The following is a 16,775-nucleotide window of genomic DNA, read 5'->3' as shown; positions in this document are numbered from 1 at the left end:
GAGAGACCCCAGACTCAGAGGCTGGGCCACTCCTCTGAGCCAAGCACTCACGGGGTCAGGACTGCTCCCTGAAGAGCCCGAGACAGAGCACAGAAGGAAGGATGCTTTCCTGGAACATTTGACCCAGGTTCATTCCCCATCACCCCAAGTTCCACTGGGAGTAATCCCTGGGAGCAGAGTGAGGAGTAAGCCCTGAGGACCGCTGGTTAAGTCGGCCAAAAAATACATGGGTGCTTCCATGGGTATATGAGTTAAGGTATGAATTCAGGGTAGATAAACAACTGAAAACAATTACCTTGTAGGGTTCACTGAAGAGAGAATAACTTGAATTGAAGGTGCCATCATCCTGTTGAGTTTCCTGATTTCTTCTTTCTCGTTCTTTCCTTCGTAACACATTTCTATCTGGCTCATAGACACTACATTAAGAGAAAGAAAAGAGAACAACCACAGACACACAATTAAAGTCTAAATTCCAACTAAACATTCCCTAGAATGCAGAAGTTTAGTTCATGCACAAATGGCAACGGTGATAAATGGTGAAGGACGTGGATCTGATCAAAGTCGGCCTAGCCAGGCATCAGGCGCTTGGCACTGGATCATTACATTCCTCTGAAAAAGAACAATCCTCAGGACAAGTTCCAACCAGCACTAGCCCTCTATGCCTGATAGTGAAAAAGGAAATATCTAAGCAACTTTGACAGGAGAAGACTAGAGTAATCTTCAGCAGACAGTAATTACAGCAGTGTGTAAACAGAAATTATGAACATATTTCCTCCTTTGACACAGTCTCTGCGTTACGCAGGGACGTTCCTGCTCTTTGTCTTTCCTTCCTTTTGGAGGGTGGTGTTTCTGCAGAAATTCTCTCATTAACTAGCTCCCCGAAGAGCTGTTAAAACTCCATGCTGCCGCGGTTTCCAGTTATGAGACTTTTCCTGATCTCTGTTAATCAGTCAAGTCGTCAAACTACTACTGAATCAATTCTTCTTTCTGATATATTTGACACCATCACTCCTCCTAACTGTGAAAAATGTGCCAGGAGGAAGAGGTGCAGGAAACGAAGGGAGAGAACGGAAATTGAATTATGGCGTGTCATCAAGGACCTCAGCCTTTTTCTTGAAGAAAATTAATATCTATTCTCCTCAAACACAATTATGAAGTGACCAGGCACCAGATAAGCAGATGAGCTGAGGAAGAAATAGCGTTCCTTTCCCTGACCAAGAGACTCTAACGGGGATAATTCAACTAATAACTAGGAAGTGCCCGATTTTCTTAAGAGAGAAAGTACTCTTGTTTGTTTTTAACTTGCTAAGTAAAGGATCCTACCCTCTGTGCAGACAACAACTAACACTACAACTGTAAAGAATTCACGTCATTGTCAAAATGAGCACGATCTCATTTCCAACATGAGCACTCAGTTCACTGGTTCTTCAATGCCATCATTCCTTTGGTCTAAGCTCCCACATGGTCCAGGAAGCAGGTGCCTGAGTGGGTGCCTGGACAATGGCCTAAGGACAGTCAGTCCCCTCACCCGCAGCCCAGAAGTGAGAGAAAAGATGCCACCAGTGTTCTTACTATGATACACAATGTTCCACAGTGGTAATAACGCCCAAAAGTAGAGAGAGTCTGGGGGAAACTGTCTGCCACAGAGGCAGGGGGAGGGCTGGAATGGGGGGAGGGATCCTGGGGACACTTGTGGTGAAAGGATGGGCGTTCGATCCTTGTATGACTGAAACTCAAACATGAAAGCTTTGTAACTGTATCTCATAGTGATTCAATTAAAAAAAAGATTTACACATGAAAATAATCTACAAAGAGCTTTGGAATAGCTTTGGGAGTTCAAGAGCAAATGTGCAGCTATTAAAATGTTACTAATCAAGGCATCTGTGGTTTCAAAGACACAAATGAAAAGAGAGTTGTATTTTAAAGCAGAATTACTACCTTGAGTGAAAGAATACTTGTGCCAGGTACAGGACACATAAAAAAATCACAAAATAAAGATTGTGCTCTCACAACTAGCATGTACTTTGAATTCGCTATCCATGGGGTGATGCTAAATATGCTTCCAGCAAGGCTGTGAAAGCACCTAAGGCGTTTCATTTAAATTTAAGATTAGGGGAATGTTAAAATACCCAGAACATGTAGCCTATTAGCATTTTAATTCATTCTTAGTACATTACCCAAAGTTATTAGATTTGAGACTCCAACCAGTGACCTTCACATAAAGGGAGTCTGCCAACACAGTCCCAACCCCAGCTCCAGTGCGGGGTCACTGAAAATTCTGGAGGGGCTGTGGGACGCTGACTGTCCTAAGGGACCCGGGACCAAGCAGCTCTCTATGCACAAGGACTAGGAAGCGTAGGAAGCGGGTGTAAGAGCACAGCCCCCCGATGGACACGTGCTATATGAATCCCCATGTCTTATGAGCATTCCGTGGATTTCAAATGGAGATTTTCTGTGCACACACAAATGGGCATGAAGAAGGTGTTAACCAAGAGAAGAATTCCCCTCTTACAACAAACTTGTAAACTTGGGGAACAGCATCAGCAATTTCAGCCAGAAAAATAACCTCCACGGCACGCACGCCACCTCCTCCCTCTCTGCTAGCTCAGGCAACTGTGATGGCCCAACTGAAAACGGCATGCACAGGGCTTCCACACACCACACATGTGTGTGCTGCCTCCCCTGGCCACTCCAACACAAACAGAGACTGGTGGGATGCACAAGGAGCCATATGTAACATGCAGCGTCATTTAGGATGATTCTTGGGCTACTGCAAAGGCCCCAGAACCCAAATAATACCTCCTGCATCTGCTGGCTGATGACTGAAATTCCACAAGGAGAGAGTCATTCCTCTGGTTTAAGATGTCTTCACCCCTGTAAGAAATGCAGACACCAAAAAAAGGGAAAACACTTTAAACTTGCTCTACCTGCAGATCCCAGTGTGAGAGTTTTTCAGTCTTTCCCAAAGACCAAGGGGACAAGGACAGGCTCGGGGGGAACAAGATCCAGAGGGGCCCAGTGACAGGAAGGAATCCAGCGGCAGAGCATATGAAAAGCAGTAGTGAGAACAAATCTCTGGACTCTGTTCCAAAACATGCCTTAAATGTCTTAGACAAAGGCCCTAGAATAAAAGCCAAAATCATAAAGGCAGATAGTGGCCCAAAGTCATTACCAGTTAAGGGTCACTCCTGAAAGCTGCTCCTTTTTCATACACTCGCCTCAGTCCCAGGCCAGGGAAGCTTTAGCAGCACTTCCCAAACTTATTTGACACCACTCCCCATTTTCAGGAAAAAAACATCACTCCGGGCCCCTTAAAAATCTCATAATGCCCGTGGTGGAGGGATGGGTACTCAATCATTGTCTAATTGAAAGCCAAGCACGGAAGTTTGTAAGTCTACAACTGTACCTCATGGTGTTTCACTAATAAAAAATAAAAACTCTCATCGTGTCCCAAAGTAGAGAGAGTATGGGGAATATTGTCTGCGATGGAGGCAGGGGGAGGGTGGGGTAAGGGGGGGTATACCGGGGATATTGGTGGTGAAGAATGTGCACTGGTGGAGGGACGGGTGTTTGATCACTGTGTGATTGTAACCCAAACATGAAAGCTTATAACTATCTCACAGTGATTCAATAAAAAAGAAATTTAAAAAAAAACTCACTTCTTTAAGAAAACAGAGAAAAGCCGCTTTCCCAAAGGTACCTGATTGACCCCCTCCCCACTCCTCCATCATGCTGGGCTCCTGCTAGGAAGGGAGCAGTATCGCCCACTTTGGAAGGGCTGATTCAGGATGGCCTGGCAAGATGCAGGGCTCCGCATCCCTCCAAAGGGGGAACAGTCCACTGACACCCCCAACCTGTGTCATCTGCACACACTGTCCACTGGAAACTCACTAGCTCTTCTATGCCGCCAAGACGCTTGGATCACGTGATTCCCTCTGCATCATCAGGTGCAATCAGAGTGATTGAAAATCATCAGGAGTGGGGAGACGGCTCAAAGGATGGGAGCATGCTGTGGGCACCCTGACCACACATGTCCTCCAGACCCCTGCCAGGTGGGACCGCAGCAGCCCCCCAGCACCACTGAGGAGAACCCTAAACAAATACCGGCCTTGCTCTTGAGAGATTCAGCAAAAGGGACAACGCTTTCTGAATGCCTTCCGTAGACTCTCTTCCTGGTGGCAGCCTTCTAACCTCAGCCTTATCTAATTCAGCCCGACCTATTGACAACCCGCTTTCATCCTTAACTAGAATCATAAACCCACCCCCATCCTGTCCTGTCCGGCAAGCAAGCTAAAGTAGCATCTGCTAAAGGCAAATGTCATTAGAAGAGAAATTCAGGACTGGCTATCCCACTTCTCCCCAGATGTCACTTTGAACTCTCCTGCCGACAACCGTATTTCCATCCATACAGACAGTATCGCCTCACAGCAAGTGCACCGTCCCGTGAACAGCAAAATCAGTACAGGCTCTCACCACGCCAGCGAGCACCTGTCTCTAGCTCTCTGGCCATTAAAACTAGCCCCTTTTCTTCTCTGCTAGTCAAATGATGCAAAGATCATGCTACAGGCTTTAGAAGCAAAAGCTTCTGACGTGCTGCAAATCGGGTCAACTCCTTGGTGGGAGGGAATTCTGATTTCTGCTCTCCCAATATATACCTTAAACCAGTAATGACCTCCTCTCCCAAGCTATGTCCTTTATTTCTAGCAGATGGTAAAAATCTCTATCATCTGTAAAGTTGTTCCTTACTTCCATGTACAGTACAAGAATCACACTCCTCAAATGTATGTCACCAAATGTATTTATTTTGAATAAAATTAGAGGCCGCCAACTGTGACAATATTATTTATTATTTATTTCAGAGACATAACATTCACTGAAAATGGGGAATTTTAATTAACTCCATTCAAGATTTATGTTTTAAAGAAAAAACAGCAAATAAAAACCATCGCCAAGTTATTTTTCATCATTTCCCATTAAATTGCTATTATTATGTAAATTGAGATAACTTGTAAGGCTGAGGCTAAAGTCAATTATACTAGTTAAGCAGGAATAGATGTCCAAAGAAGAAGCTATAATTTCTAAAATTAATTTATTCTTGATGATACAGTAGCAGAAGGGAATTGAATAATAGTAATACCTTTGAGTTTGATCACTTCCCCTTTCCAGTGAGCACACTATATTATATTCAAGTCCTTAATTAAATGTCCCTGAGACAAGACAAGGATGGTGGACATTACTACTAGGTTAACTGGTTTAAAAATCAAAGAAATTGGGCACTGGAGCAAGGGCAGCTTGTCTCTGGCAGCGTGGTACGACTGACTCGACTGGCCAGGTGAGGCCCCTGGGCTGATGCCACTGAGGCCCGTACCAGAACACACCCCAAACGGTACGCTTCCCACAGAGCAGGCCATCAGTGCCAGGGATGCCAGCTAACTGCATCTGCATCCACTGAGCAAAAGCTTCAACACATTGTATTCTTGAAAAACTGAATTAATACAAACAACTAACCATTAGGCCTTCCTATGGATGTCACCTAAGAAGCAAACTTGAGGCAAAGAGAATGAACAACCTCTCACCTATCTACTGAAGAAAAGAGTAATTCATTACGTTTCAGAGTGTCCTCTACACACAAGAGAAACATGACTCCCCAAGGCTAAAGAACATTTCCCAGATGTCCCTGGACACTACGGCAGGAGGTGCTAGTGGAAGAAGTGTCCCCCACTCCTCTGCTGCCACCGAGAAGCTTAAGATTAATGACATGAGAGACAAATGGAGAAAGGGGCCAATTCCCAACAGAGAGTGTTGAAATCATGTGACCAGGGCCAGGGATCGAGAATACAGGGAATAAGGAGTGATTCCAGGAAGGGAAGGGAAAGGAAGTCTGGAGGGGAAGGGAAAGGTAAAAGTAGACTTTAAGCCCCTACTGTGTTTCCTTACGCCCTATACATGGACAGGCCACTCTGTGCTGGCCTCTCTCCTCAAGTTCACTAAGCACGGTACTCATGACACTCTTCAGGTCCTCCATGAAGCAGCAAATTGCATGACTTTATCTTTTCTTATGGCCGATAATATTCCATTGTGTATATGTACCATCATTTCTTTATCCAAACATCTATTCATGAACTCTGGGGTTGTTTCCAGATTCTGACTATTGTGGATAGTGCTGCAAAGAACATAGGGGTACAAATGTCCTTTCTCCATTTTGTTTTTTGGGCCCTTGGGGTATATTCTGAGAAATCGGGATTAAATGGAGACTCGATTCCCAGAATCTTGTAGGAATGCCAATATTGTTTTCCAGAAAGGCTGGGTCAGCTGGCTTTCCCACCAGCCGTGAGTGAATGAGGGTCTCTTTCTCCCTCCATCAACTGGTGGTGGTTCTGTTCTTTTTGACGCGTGCCAGTCTCTGCAGTGTAGTCTCTGTAGGTATCTCATTATTGCTTTGATCTGCATCCTCTTTTAATGCAGAGCATTTCTTCATGTGCCTTTTGGACCTTTGTATTTCTTCTTTAAAGAAGTTCCTGTTCATCTCTTCTCCCCATTTTCTGATGGGGTTGGATGTTTTTTCTTCTAAAGTTCTACCAAGCCTTATATATTCTTTGATATTAACCCCTTATCAGATAAATGTTGGGTAAACAATTTCCCCCATTCTATCAGCTGTCTTTGTATCCTGATCATCATTTTCTTTGATATGCAAAGCTTCTTAATTTTATGTAATCCATGTGTTTATCACTATTTCCACTTGCTTAGTCAGTGATGGGCTGGAGCGATAGCACTGTGGTAGGGCATTTGCCTTGCATGCAGCCAGCCCTGCCGACCTGGGTTCGATTCCTACACCCCTCTCGGAGAGCCCGGCAAGCTACTGAGAATATCTCACCCACACGGCAAAGCCTGGCAAGCTACCCGTGATGTATTTAATGTTCCAAACACAGTAACAACAAGTCTCAAAATGGAGATGTTACTGGGCCCGCTTGAGCAAATCGATGAACAATGGGAGGACAGTGACAGTGACAGAGAGTCAGTGGTGGTATTTAATCCTTGAAGCAGCCTTTACCTTTAATATCATGGAGAGCTTTGTCTACATGCTCCTCCATGTACCTTACGGATTCAGGTATGATATCAAGGTCTCTAATCCATTTTGAATTAGCTTTTAAAAGTTCACAGCATAAGAGAGATGCCTGCATTCATTCTTCGCGTAAAGCCAACCAGTTTCTTCTAGCAGCACTTCTTGAAAAGGCTGTTCTGGCTCCACTGCATATTTTTGCTGCTCTAACAAAGATGAACTGATCACATCCAAGAGGGTCTATCTCAGGAGGTTCTACTCTATTCCACTGAGCTGAGGGTACGTCTTTGTTCCAGCACCATGCTGTTTTATTTATTACCACTTGAGTGCGGTTTGAAGTTGAAAGGAATACCTCCTATCTTTTATACAGCCCCCCCCCCCAAACGATTGCTTCGGCTATTTGCTAGAGCTTATTATTCCATATGCATTTCAGGAGGGTCTGATCTAGTTCTTTGAAAATGCCATGGATAATCAAATAGGGCCTGCACTGAACCCATCCAATGCTTTGGGGAATTTCGCGATCTCGATGAAACTTACCCTCCCTATTCATGAGCAAAGAATACCAGAGGCCCAAAGACATCGGAAATGAAGAATGTGAGAAATGGTATTCAGTAGGAAATACGCTCTCTTAGGGGGTGGGCATAGGGCAGGGAGGAGGCGATGGCTCTGGCGGAGGGACACGTTCAGCCAGGAGGAGGAGGAGGTGCTGGAGGGCAGTGACAGGTTAGCTGTGAAACTCTGTCAGCAACATACTATAACCCACAGTGCAAAACTCACACTTAAAAAGTGCCCTTCTTAAGTGCATGCTGGTGGGGGGAAGGTGAGCAGGGGGAGAGGGCAGATTGGTGGAGGGATCGATGCTGAAACCATCTAGGCCTGAAGCGCGACCATAAATAACTTTGTAATCTCACGGTGACTAATAAAATAAAATAAATCACTAGTAAGGGGCCTCGGAGACTTTTTGGAGAAACTGACCTTGACCTCCCCATGCCATCTTCTTTAATCAGCTGAAATTCCATAAACTTTCGTTTTTCATTTGTTCCACTGCTGACATATCATTGCCTCTCTGCCTAAATACGTCTCTCATACCCCTTCCTGTATGCAGCTCTGATTCGGAACGAGAAAATGATGGACAGATGCAGTGGGTAATAAAAGGTGCCATGACACACGTCCCATCAGGCGGCCTCCAAAGGCTCACCACCAAGGAGCCCATTCTGTCTGTCATGGGACACCAGCTGATACGGCCCAGGGGTGTGGGTTGGCAGTCACAAGGGAAAGCAGAGAAATCAAAAGCAGTGAGTTGAGAGAAGTGCGTTTCCCAGACGTTCCTGCTCTCCAGAGCAACAATATCAACCACTGTGTATAATTAAAAAACCTTAATCAAACATTTCAGAATTATAACAATTGCTTTCAATGTAATGAGTCAAGCTAATTAACATTTCTTACTATTTATAAAGCAAATGATAAAAGAACAATAATCCTTTGTTAGAGAAAAGTGAGACTTTTGAAGTGTACTTGGGAACTTCCATAGTCTAGAGACAGAGGAGGTGGTTTGAACGGGAGTGTCAGAAAGAGAGCAGGTGACAAAAACATTCCAGGGGCTGAGGTCAGACAACACCCTGGGGAATATCCTGCCCTGGGAGTCCTTTCAGGTCATGAATGGTGGGAACTGTGATGCAGTCAGTCCTGAAGACAAGTCTCGGTGGTGATGGGCAGTGCGAGCAGGGACAGAACAGGGGGGTATGTGGGTGGTGTTGAGAGTACTGAAGAGAGCAGGGGAGGGTGGAGGTGCAGATAAAGACCTGCTGATGGGCGAGAACCAGCTGTAGTCCAGGCACCAAGCCCTTAAATCCAGAACATCCTACCCACCTTTCACTGGTTACTTGCGTGTCCCTGCTTGTGGGATTCTTCTGAGTCAAGGGGTTGGGACCTATGGCATCCACTGATTCCCTCCAGCAGTGCCATGCAGAGTGTTTCTAGCTCAAACACTTTCTTTCTTTTTCTCTGGCCACCTAGATGTTTTCAGTTTTAGTTGCATTTGATAATTCTGAGAGAGTTTGTGATCTGTTTGAGGGATGCCCATCTGTTCTACAACACTGGGCAAAGAGCAGAGGGATCCCTTAGCCAGAACTACAGGTTTTGTGAGACTAGGAAATGAAAGGAAGTCACAAAGGAACAAACACTTCAAGACAAATCTAGTCCACAATTTTTTTAACACAGTGAGAGGTGGGGAGAGAAGGATGAAAACAGGTATCTGGCAAGCATGCCGGCCAGGCTCAACGGGGGTAGGTGCCATCACCCAACTGAGGGGGCTGCCACGGGAGCCCCAGAACTGCTGGGCCCAGCAGAAATACTCTCAGGCCCAAACACTACACTGTTTGCTGCAGCTGCGAGGCCACCCCCGCCCCAAACACACACATACATGGGAACAAAAGAGAGCACTTGGGGATGATCCAGGCCATCATTCCAGAACCATCTGGTTCCTGTGAAATTCTGCTAAGAATCACCCCTTATTATTCCAGGCGGCTGATGCCCGAGCAGTTTCTAAGCATTTCTTCATTCCATTATCTTCAACCCCCCAAGAGAGATGCCCCCCATCACCAGTGAAGCCAGAGCCTGTGAGACTAACTAACTTGTTCAAGTTACGCTGTCAGTAAGCAGTGACACCTGGGTCTGAAGCCTGGCAGGCTGGCACCAGCGCTGAGTCTCAGCCCTGCTCTGCTGGCTCTCTGGGGAATGCCATCACCGACAGACTCTGACAAATGAAAACCCTATCCTTTGTAGCAAACACCACATGGCTGATTTTCAGATCATGACAATGCCAGTTCATTTTTCTAGGATCTACTAAGCCTCGTTGGCTGGCAGACATAAGAAATCTTCCAAAACCTGCACAACTGAGGCCAGAGAGACAGCGCAGCAAACAGGGAACTGGCCTGCATTTAGTCCCTGACACCCCTCTGGTCCCTCAGTCCCACCAGGATGGCCCCTGAGTACAGACCCACAAGTATGCCCTGAACACTGCCAGATGTGTCCCCCCAAAACAAAACAAAATCTTAGCCAGCCTAGGCAATTCACATGAGTTTACACCCGCTATCCACAAATACTCAGCCCCAAATTTGTGCAGTCCCAGAACTTTTTTCACAATGAATTCCTTGAGGATCTGGTTTCCCCATCAATGCGCCTCCTCAGGTCTCACGGAGAAGCGCTGCTTCCCCAACCTGGCACGCGACTTCTCAATTCTCTACTGATCATTGACTGAGGCCTGGAATCGGTGGAGAGTGGAAATGGGGCCTAATCCAAATCTCTCTTGTAAAATATGATCCTGTGAGTTTTAGAGAGAGGACATATAAATGACAGCATTGCATTTCCAAGGGTTAAGTGCTTTTCCTGAGGGACCAAAAGTCCTGGTACCATGAGAGCAAGTACCAGGTCTGATGGATTGTTCCCTCATAAGTGAACCAGCAGCCTGTGTGCCAAGAAACCTAGAAAGAGGCTTTCCACAGTATAAACAGTGAAAGTTAATTTGAGTTTCTTAGCAGGACCTCTTTCCCTTACAACATAAAAGTGCCTTGGGCTGAAGCAATTGCTCTGATTTACCATCGTCTCCTTGCTAGACTATAAACATGCAGCAGAACCTCACAAAAGGAGAAACTTAGCCAAAGGAGACTCACCTGCAAAGTCCCTCCTATACTCATCCCAAGTGCTCACTCCCAGGGGGCAGCACTGCCACTGCTCGGCAGGCCTACTCCTCAGAGCTCTGTGTGTAAGTGCCAATGAATCGATTTCCTCCACTAAATGCAAAGTACAAGTTCACTCGACAGCTTCAGTTTCTAAACTCTAACTCCTAAGGATTTTAAAGGCATGTATATGAAGGGTCAAATTTTACAGCATGTCTTTGTACCTTGGTGTGCTTTCAATGGACTCCCATGAGGTCACTCTGGGTCAAGATCATGAGCCCTTCATGCTAGGACAGAGGGTGGCCATATAGTCTCAGTGAATTTCAATATTTCACTTGGACCAGGTTCCCAGAGCCAGAAAGCCTTGATACTGCACATGCCAACCAATAAAAATAATGGCTCATCCTCTTCCTGAATTCTACTCCTCAGTTTCATACTCTTCCTGAATCCTACTCCTCTGTTCTCTGGCTTTTGCTTTTCCCAGAACCATCGAGACAGGCTCCACTTGGTGAAACAGAAAGTCTCAAAAGAGTGCGAGTCCAGGTGGACCACTGCTACCTGCCCAGATGAGTTAAGTTACCTGCGATGTACAAAACTAGCCTGAGACTAGAATGCAAGCAAGCGAAGGGAAAGACTCAAGTGTTTTCAATGTCTTGTCAAACAAGTGGACCGCTGGGCCCCTCCATGCAGACAACACAGATGGAAGCTGCTCCAACACTTCCGCTCTCACTGGAAGAGAGCCTGCTGTGAGGGCAGAAGGACCTGTGAAGGGACAGTGGAGAGATCACCTAGACCTGGTGGCAGAGAAGAGAGCCGCAGACCACAAAACTCTCAGCATCTCACAGAGAACTCAGAACCTCTGGCCCGAAAGAACGTCTGTCCAGAAGGCAGGGCTGGCCCCGAGACGAATTTAGCTCCTCAGAGTCAGGGAAACAGAAGTCAGTGTGGAGATGTACCCTCAATCCCTGTCCTCCAACTGGCCCCATCTTACCCACTGCCATAGGTCCTTCAGCCCTGTCCTCCACCCTCTCAGGCTACCACAGAGACCACTTTCCTCATCGTCACTTCTTGCTCTCAACTACTTATCCACTCACAATCTCCTTTAATGTTGTTCCATATCCCCCCCCCCCCGGCACCCATGGGTAACTCCTGGCTCTGCACTCAGTCATCACCCCTGCAATGCCCAGGGGACCAGGACACCTGGGATTCAGCCTGGTCAGCCGCATCAAAAGCACATGTCTGACCTGTCATGTGGCCCCAAGAAAGTAGACATGTCTCTCGGGTCCTTGGTTCCTCTCTGATCTTTCTCCTCATCGCCCAGTTTCTCTGCAGGCCCTCTCCACTCACCTCCTCTCTCTAATCCCAAGCTTCCCGAATCCTTTGTGAGCTGGTTCTGCTGTTCACAAGCCCACAACTTCCGACGAAGGAATCCCCTGGATAACTTCACCGCCACCCTCTCCCAGGCTCCCCTAGTCTGAGACATTCTCCCAGGACTCTGGTCCCTCCAGCCTCTTGCTCTCAAACCCAAGCAACACCTTCGCTCTTTCCCATGTTTCCAACCTGGATTCTCTGGAAGCCCTGATGCATGAGTCACTATGCTTGTCACCTCTGCTGTCCCTGCCTGCCTTCTCCTAATGCTGAGTGTCTCAGCCTGGCAACGCTCAGAAACTCTCCTTGATGCACTGACAAACCCAAGTTTCCACATGCAACACAGAAGCTTGACCTGGTCCAGTGCCCCACGTGAACCGCAGGCCCGTGCTTCCGGTACAAAGTGAGTTCCAAAAAACAAAAATCAACTTTAAAAATGCATGGGAGATAACCGTATAATTTTTTTCTCTGTCCTTATAAAAAAATTAGCACAAACACAATTTAGCCTAAACCACAATGTGAACAAAATGAAAATCCATCAAATGTTGGACCCTAAATGTTCTTTATAATTACAGAATAACCGTAGGAAGAATAATAATGTTGAGCATCTGTCTGGTGCTAGAGAGTGTGTAGAGTAAATTTTATCTGTAATTTGTCCTTTTAAACAAACTGTTACATAGCCCTGTTTATTTATAAAGGCCCTCCCGTTGATCATCGATTTGCTCGAGCGGGCCCAGTAACGTCTCCATTGGAGACTTTGTTGTTACTGTGTCTGGCATATCGAATACTCTCGGTAGCTTGCCGGGCTCTCCGAGAGGGGCGGAGGAATCGAACTCGGGTCGGCCATGTTGGCTGCGTGCAAGGCAAACGCCCTACCGCTGTGCTATCGCTCCAGCCCAATTGTAACAAATGAACATTTACGAAAAAGAAATAAAATCACTGTGGCATAAGCAAAAAATTGTATTTTTTTCATTTTGTAAAAAAAAGCCCTTATTAATGAAAAACTGCCTAAATTAAAACTATCAGGATTCTAAATCATACATTAAAAATAATTTTTAAGCTTTTAAATTTTTATTCCAAAAATGTCCAATTAACCCTTTATATTTAGTGCTTGCAGGACATGAAAAAAAGCATCCATACAGGGGTATCGTGCCGCCAGCAGGTCATTCTATACCTGTGAGGTGAGTGCAACAGCAGCCTGATGGCGCCTTCAGACTTTCAGATACCCCCAAACTGACGCTGTGCCGTGGCCAGACACCAGCAACTTGGGGCCAACTTTACCAAGAAAGTAAATGGCCAAAAGTTAGGTATGTGGGAGACACACCCACAAACCACCTCTGGCTCAGCTATATAATTGGAGGTGTGGCCTCTCTGGTTCCTGATCAAACTGCTTAACGGCCACGATCCCAGAGACTCAGAAACAAATCTCGGAACCTGGCGGCTTTTGGCAGAAATGCATCCGGTCCCCACAGTAGGACCAGTGCCAGGCCACCCCAGGTGGGAATAGATTTCGAGCCTTGGCCTGTTCCCCCTGGAGGCTCAGTGGTCACCATTCTCCAGAGGCCACTAGACAATCAGGTTTGGGCCTGCAGTGACGAGACACATGGGGCCTCACAGGATGGGGGTGGAGCCGGCCCTTTTCTCCCCACCCTAACGAGACCCCAAGTTGCCACCCACGAACAGCCTCTCTGGCTCCTCATCAAGTTGCTTAATGGCCATGATCCCAGAAACTCAGAAACAAATCTTGGAACCCAGTGGCTTTTGGCAGAGATGCGTCCGGTCCCCACAGTAGGTTACCGGCATTGGGCCACCCCAAGGGGGAAAGGGTGCTGTCCCTCCGCCTGCTCCCCCTTGGCGGCTCAGTGGCCGACATCCTCCAGAGGCCATTGGACAGTCAGGTTGGGCCCGCAGTTGACGAGATGCGCAGGGCCTCATGAGAGGGGTTGGAGCCGGCTTTACCTCCCCACCCCAACGAGACCCTGAGTTGCCGCCCGTGAGTGGCCTCTCTGGCTCCTAATGAAGCTGCCATGATCCCAGAGACTCAGGAACAAATCTCAGAACCCAGCAGGTTTTGGCAAAAGACCCTCCAGATTTAATTGTTAAAATTTCGGAATTCCAAAATCACTTGGCCACTACTGCAGCCGTGTGACATCATATGTTATTCATAACCAGCAACAGAAAACAAATTTTCTACGCTGCCTTTTCTGTAGTGTTGGGTAAAATCTCAAATAATAATGGTGAGTCTGGGGTCGAAATATTGAATGAAATCAAAGTGGAGAGAGAGTAATGTGGAAATCATCTGCCCCACAGGTAGAGGGAGGATGTGGGATGGGGGTATACTGGGGGTTTTGGTGGTGGAAAATGGGCACCTGTAAAGGGACAGGTGTTTCCTCATTGTATGACTGAGACTTAAACCCAAAAGCTTTGCAACTGTTCTCATGGTGATTCAATAAATAAATTTATAAAAAAAGAAAAAAATGTAAGGTGGAATTCATGACCAATTCAATCAGTCTAATCAATGGCTGAATAAATAGCAATACTCCTACATTTAAAAAAAAGCATCCATAGTCCCCCACCTTTACTCCTGAGATTACTTCCTCAGCTTCCCACGAAGAAAATTCTGCAGCCAACTGTGTTTAACTTGAAGAAGAATTATGAATTATTTGCACCCTATTAATTCTGTATTCATTCTGTTCCAGTGACACTCAAAATTAATTTCAAACAGCTATGCCAGGTCTGTTCCTAAGGCTGACATATCACTAACTTCTGGCTTCAATTGGACATAGGATATATCATAAGGACACTTGTAGAGCGCTGGAAGGTAGAGCAGAAACTTTAGCTGTCTGCTTTGCATGTGCCCAGCCCAATTTGATTGCTGGTTCTGCATACTCCCTGAGCACTGTCAGGAGTGATCCGTAAGCACAGAGCAAGAAGGAAAGCCTGAGCACCTCTGGATGCGGCCCCCAAACCAAAAAAAAATAATAATAATAAAATTTTAAAATACTTTATTTAGTCCCTAGAATGCCAGGAACCACCATGTATTATAGTGTCACCTACATAGGATGACCCCACAATTCCCAGAGTCTGCTCTGACGTGGATTTGGAACAACTCCCTGTCTTGTGTCCTGTCCTCTTGTCCTTCACCCCTACACTCCAATCTCTGCAAGGCCTTTCCTGCTCAGCTTCACACACGCAGGGCTGCCTGCAAGGAGCTCCCTGCCAGGTGACACTTTCGGCAGCAGGGATGGGAACTTTGCCTCGGTATGTGGAAGACAGGGACCAGGAAGACAGGGACCCCAAAACCGGACTCTGGAAAACTGCAAACACTTGAGCAGGTGAACATGTGACGGAGCACTTGCTGGGAAAGAGGCTTGCCACAGAGCTTTGCCTGTTACTCTAAGAGAGGGACCCCAAGATTGCAAGATGACCCTGAAGGGGGATGGCAGAGAGAGAGAGAGAGAGAGAGAGCGAGCACAGCAGCTGGGGGGAGAGCACAGCAGCTGGGGAGAGAGAACAGCAGCTGGGATGGATAGGTGTTCCATCATTGTATGACTAAACTCAATCATAAAAGCTGTGATTGTAGTTCGCAGTGATCCAATACAAATAAATACATATAGGAAACACTAAAAAAAAAAAGTTCACAGCAGCCACGCAGGTGGAGGAGCACGTGACGACATTCTTTCAACTTTATTTTTTTCAGTTTGGAGGCACAGGGCCGTCCTCGGGGTTCCTTCCAAGCCTGCACTCAGGAGCCAGTCCCGGTGGTGCTCAGGGGCTGGACGGCTGAGGATGAAGGTGCCGCCTGCCTGCCACCAGCCGGACCACACATCCTTCCTCCTCTAGCCCTTCCCTTCCCTGAACACCCGGAGATAGGAATGTGTGTGGAAGCCTTCCCCTCCAGCAGGACGGGGACAGGAATGCAGGACAGAAGCTGCCCAGTAAGTCTGAAAAGCAGCATCTTCAAGGACAGCGTAAAGCTGAGTCTTACTAAACATCTACTTAATGACAGACACAAAGAAACACAGACGTGCACTTCTGTCCTTTAGTTATCAAGAGTCTAAGACAGGGGCTGAAGCAATGGGACAGTGGGCAATGCATCTGAGTTCCCACACAGCCAACCACGCTCCATCCTGGCAGCCAAGACAGTCCCAGGAATCCCCCAGGAAAGACTGCTGAGAGCAGAGCCGGAGAGCTGGGAGTGGCCCACCCAAACAAAATGAAACAAAAAGGCCCAATAAACAAAAATAAAGATCTACTATGTTAGTGCAAGATAGTGCAATTTCCCAGTGACAGACATATCAGATAAATGAATTTGAAGCTTTCTGGTGAAGAAGCAATGATTCTGAGTTAACTTGGAGTGACAGAAGATGAAAGAAAACAAAGTTGCCCGCCGAACAATGCGAAGATTTCTCGCCACCAGGTTCAAGGATGCTTTTCCACACTCAAGACACACATTGGGGGTGAGGAATGAGGAGATGCAAGTAAGGATTAGCCAAAAGCAAGGGGCGATATGCTCAATGTCCTCAACTCAGGCATAGTTTTAAAAATTCAATAAATGGATTGGCAGAACTTTTGAAAACAGGTTAAGAGGAGGGGCCCGGGAGACAGTATAGGGACAGATCACACCTTTGCAGGGGTGGGACCCCAGTTTTCTCCCGCCGCCGCCGCCG

General features: G+C 46.6%; 1 protein-coding gene across 2 annotated transcripts in view; it reads right to left on the bottom strand.

Moving 5' to 3' along the window:
* Window positions 1-16,775, bottom strand: part of AFF3 (ALF transcription elongation factor 3) — a 601,777-nt gene that overhangs the window by 499,353 nt on the left and 85,649 nt on the right. For both annotated transcript variants that reach the window (XM_056116650.1, XM_056116651.1), the window contains exons 2-3: window positions 2,800-2,874; window positions 296-416 (exon numbers count right to left, since the gene is read on the bottom strand). In XM_056116650.1, coding sequence (XP_055972625.1) covers window positions 296-416; window positions 2,800-2,874 — 196 coding nt within the window. The remainder of the gene's footprint in view (window positions 1-295; window positions 417-2,799; window positions 2,875-16,775) is intronic.

This window comes from Sorex fumeus, unplaced genomic scaffold (assembly GCF_029834395.1).
Source record: "Sorex fumeus unplaced genomic scaffold, SorFum_2.1 ptg000033l, whole genome shotgun sequence".
In the NCBI taxonomy this organism is placed as follows: domain Eukaryota; kingdom Metazoa; phylum Chordata; class Mammalia; order Eulipotyphla; family Soricidae; genus Sorex; species Sorex fumeus.
The sequence above is the reverse complement of the archived record's forward strand: the minus strand, read 5'-3'. Positions and strand labels throughout refer to the sequence as shown.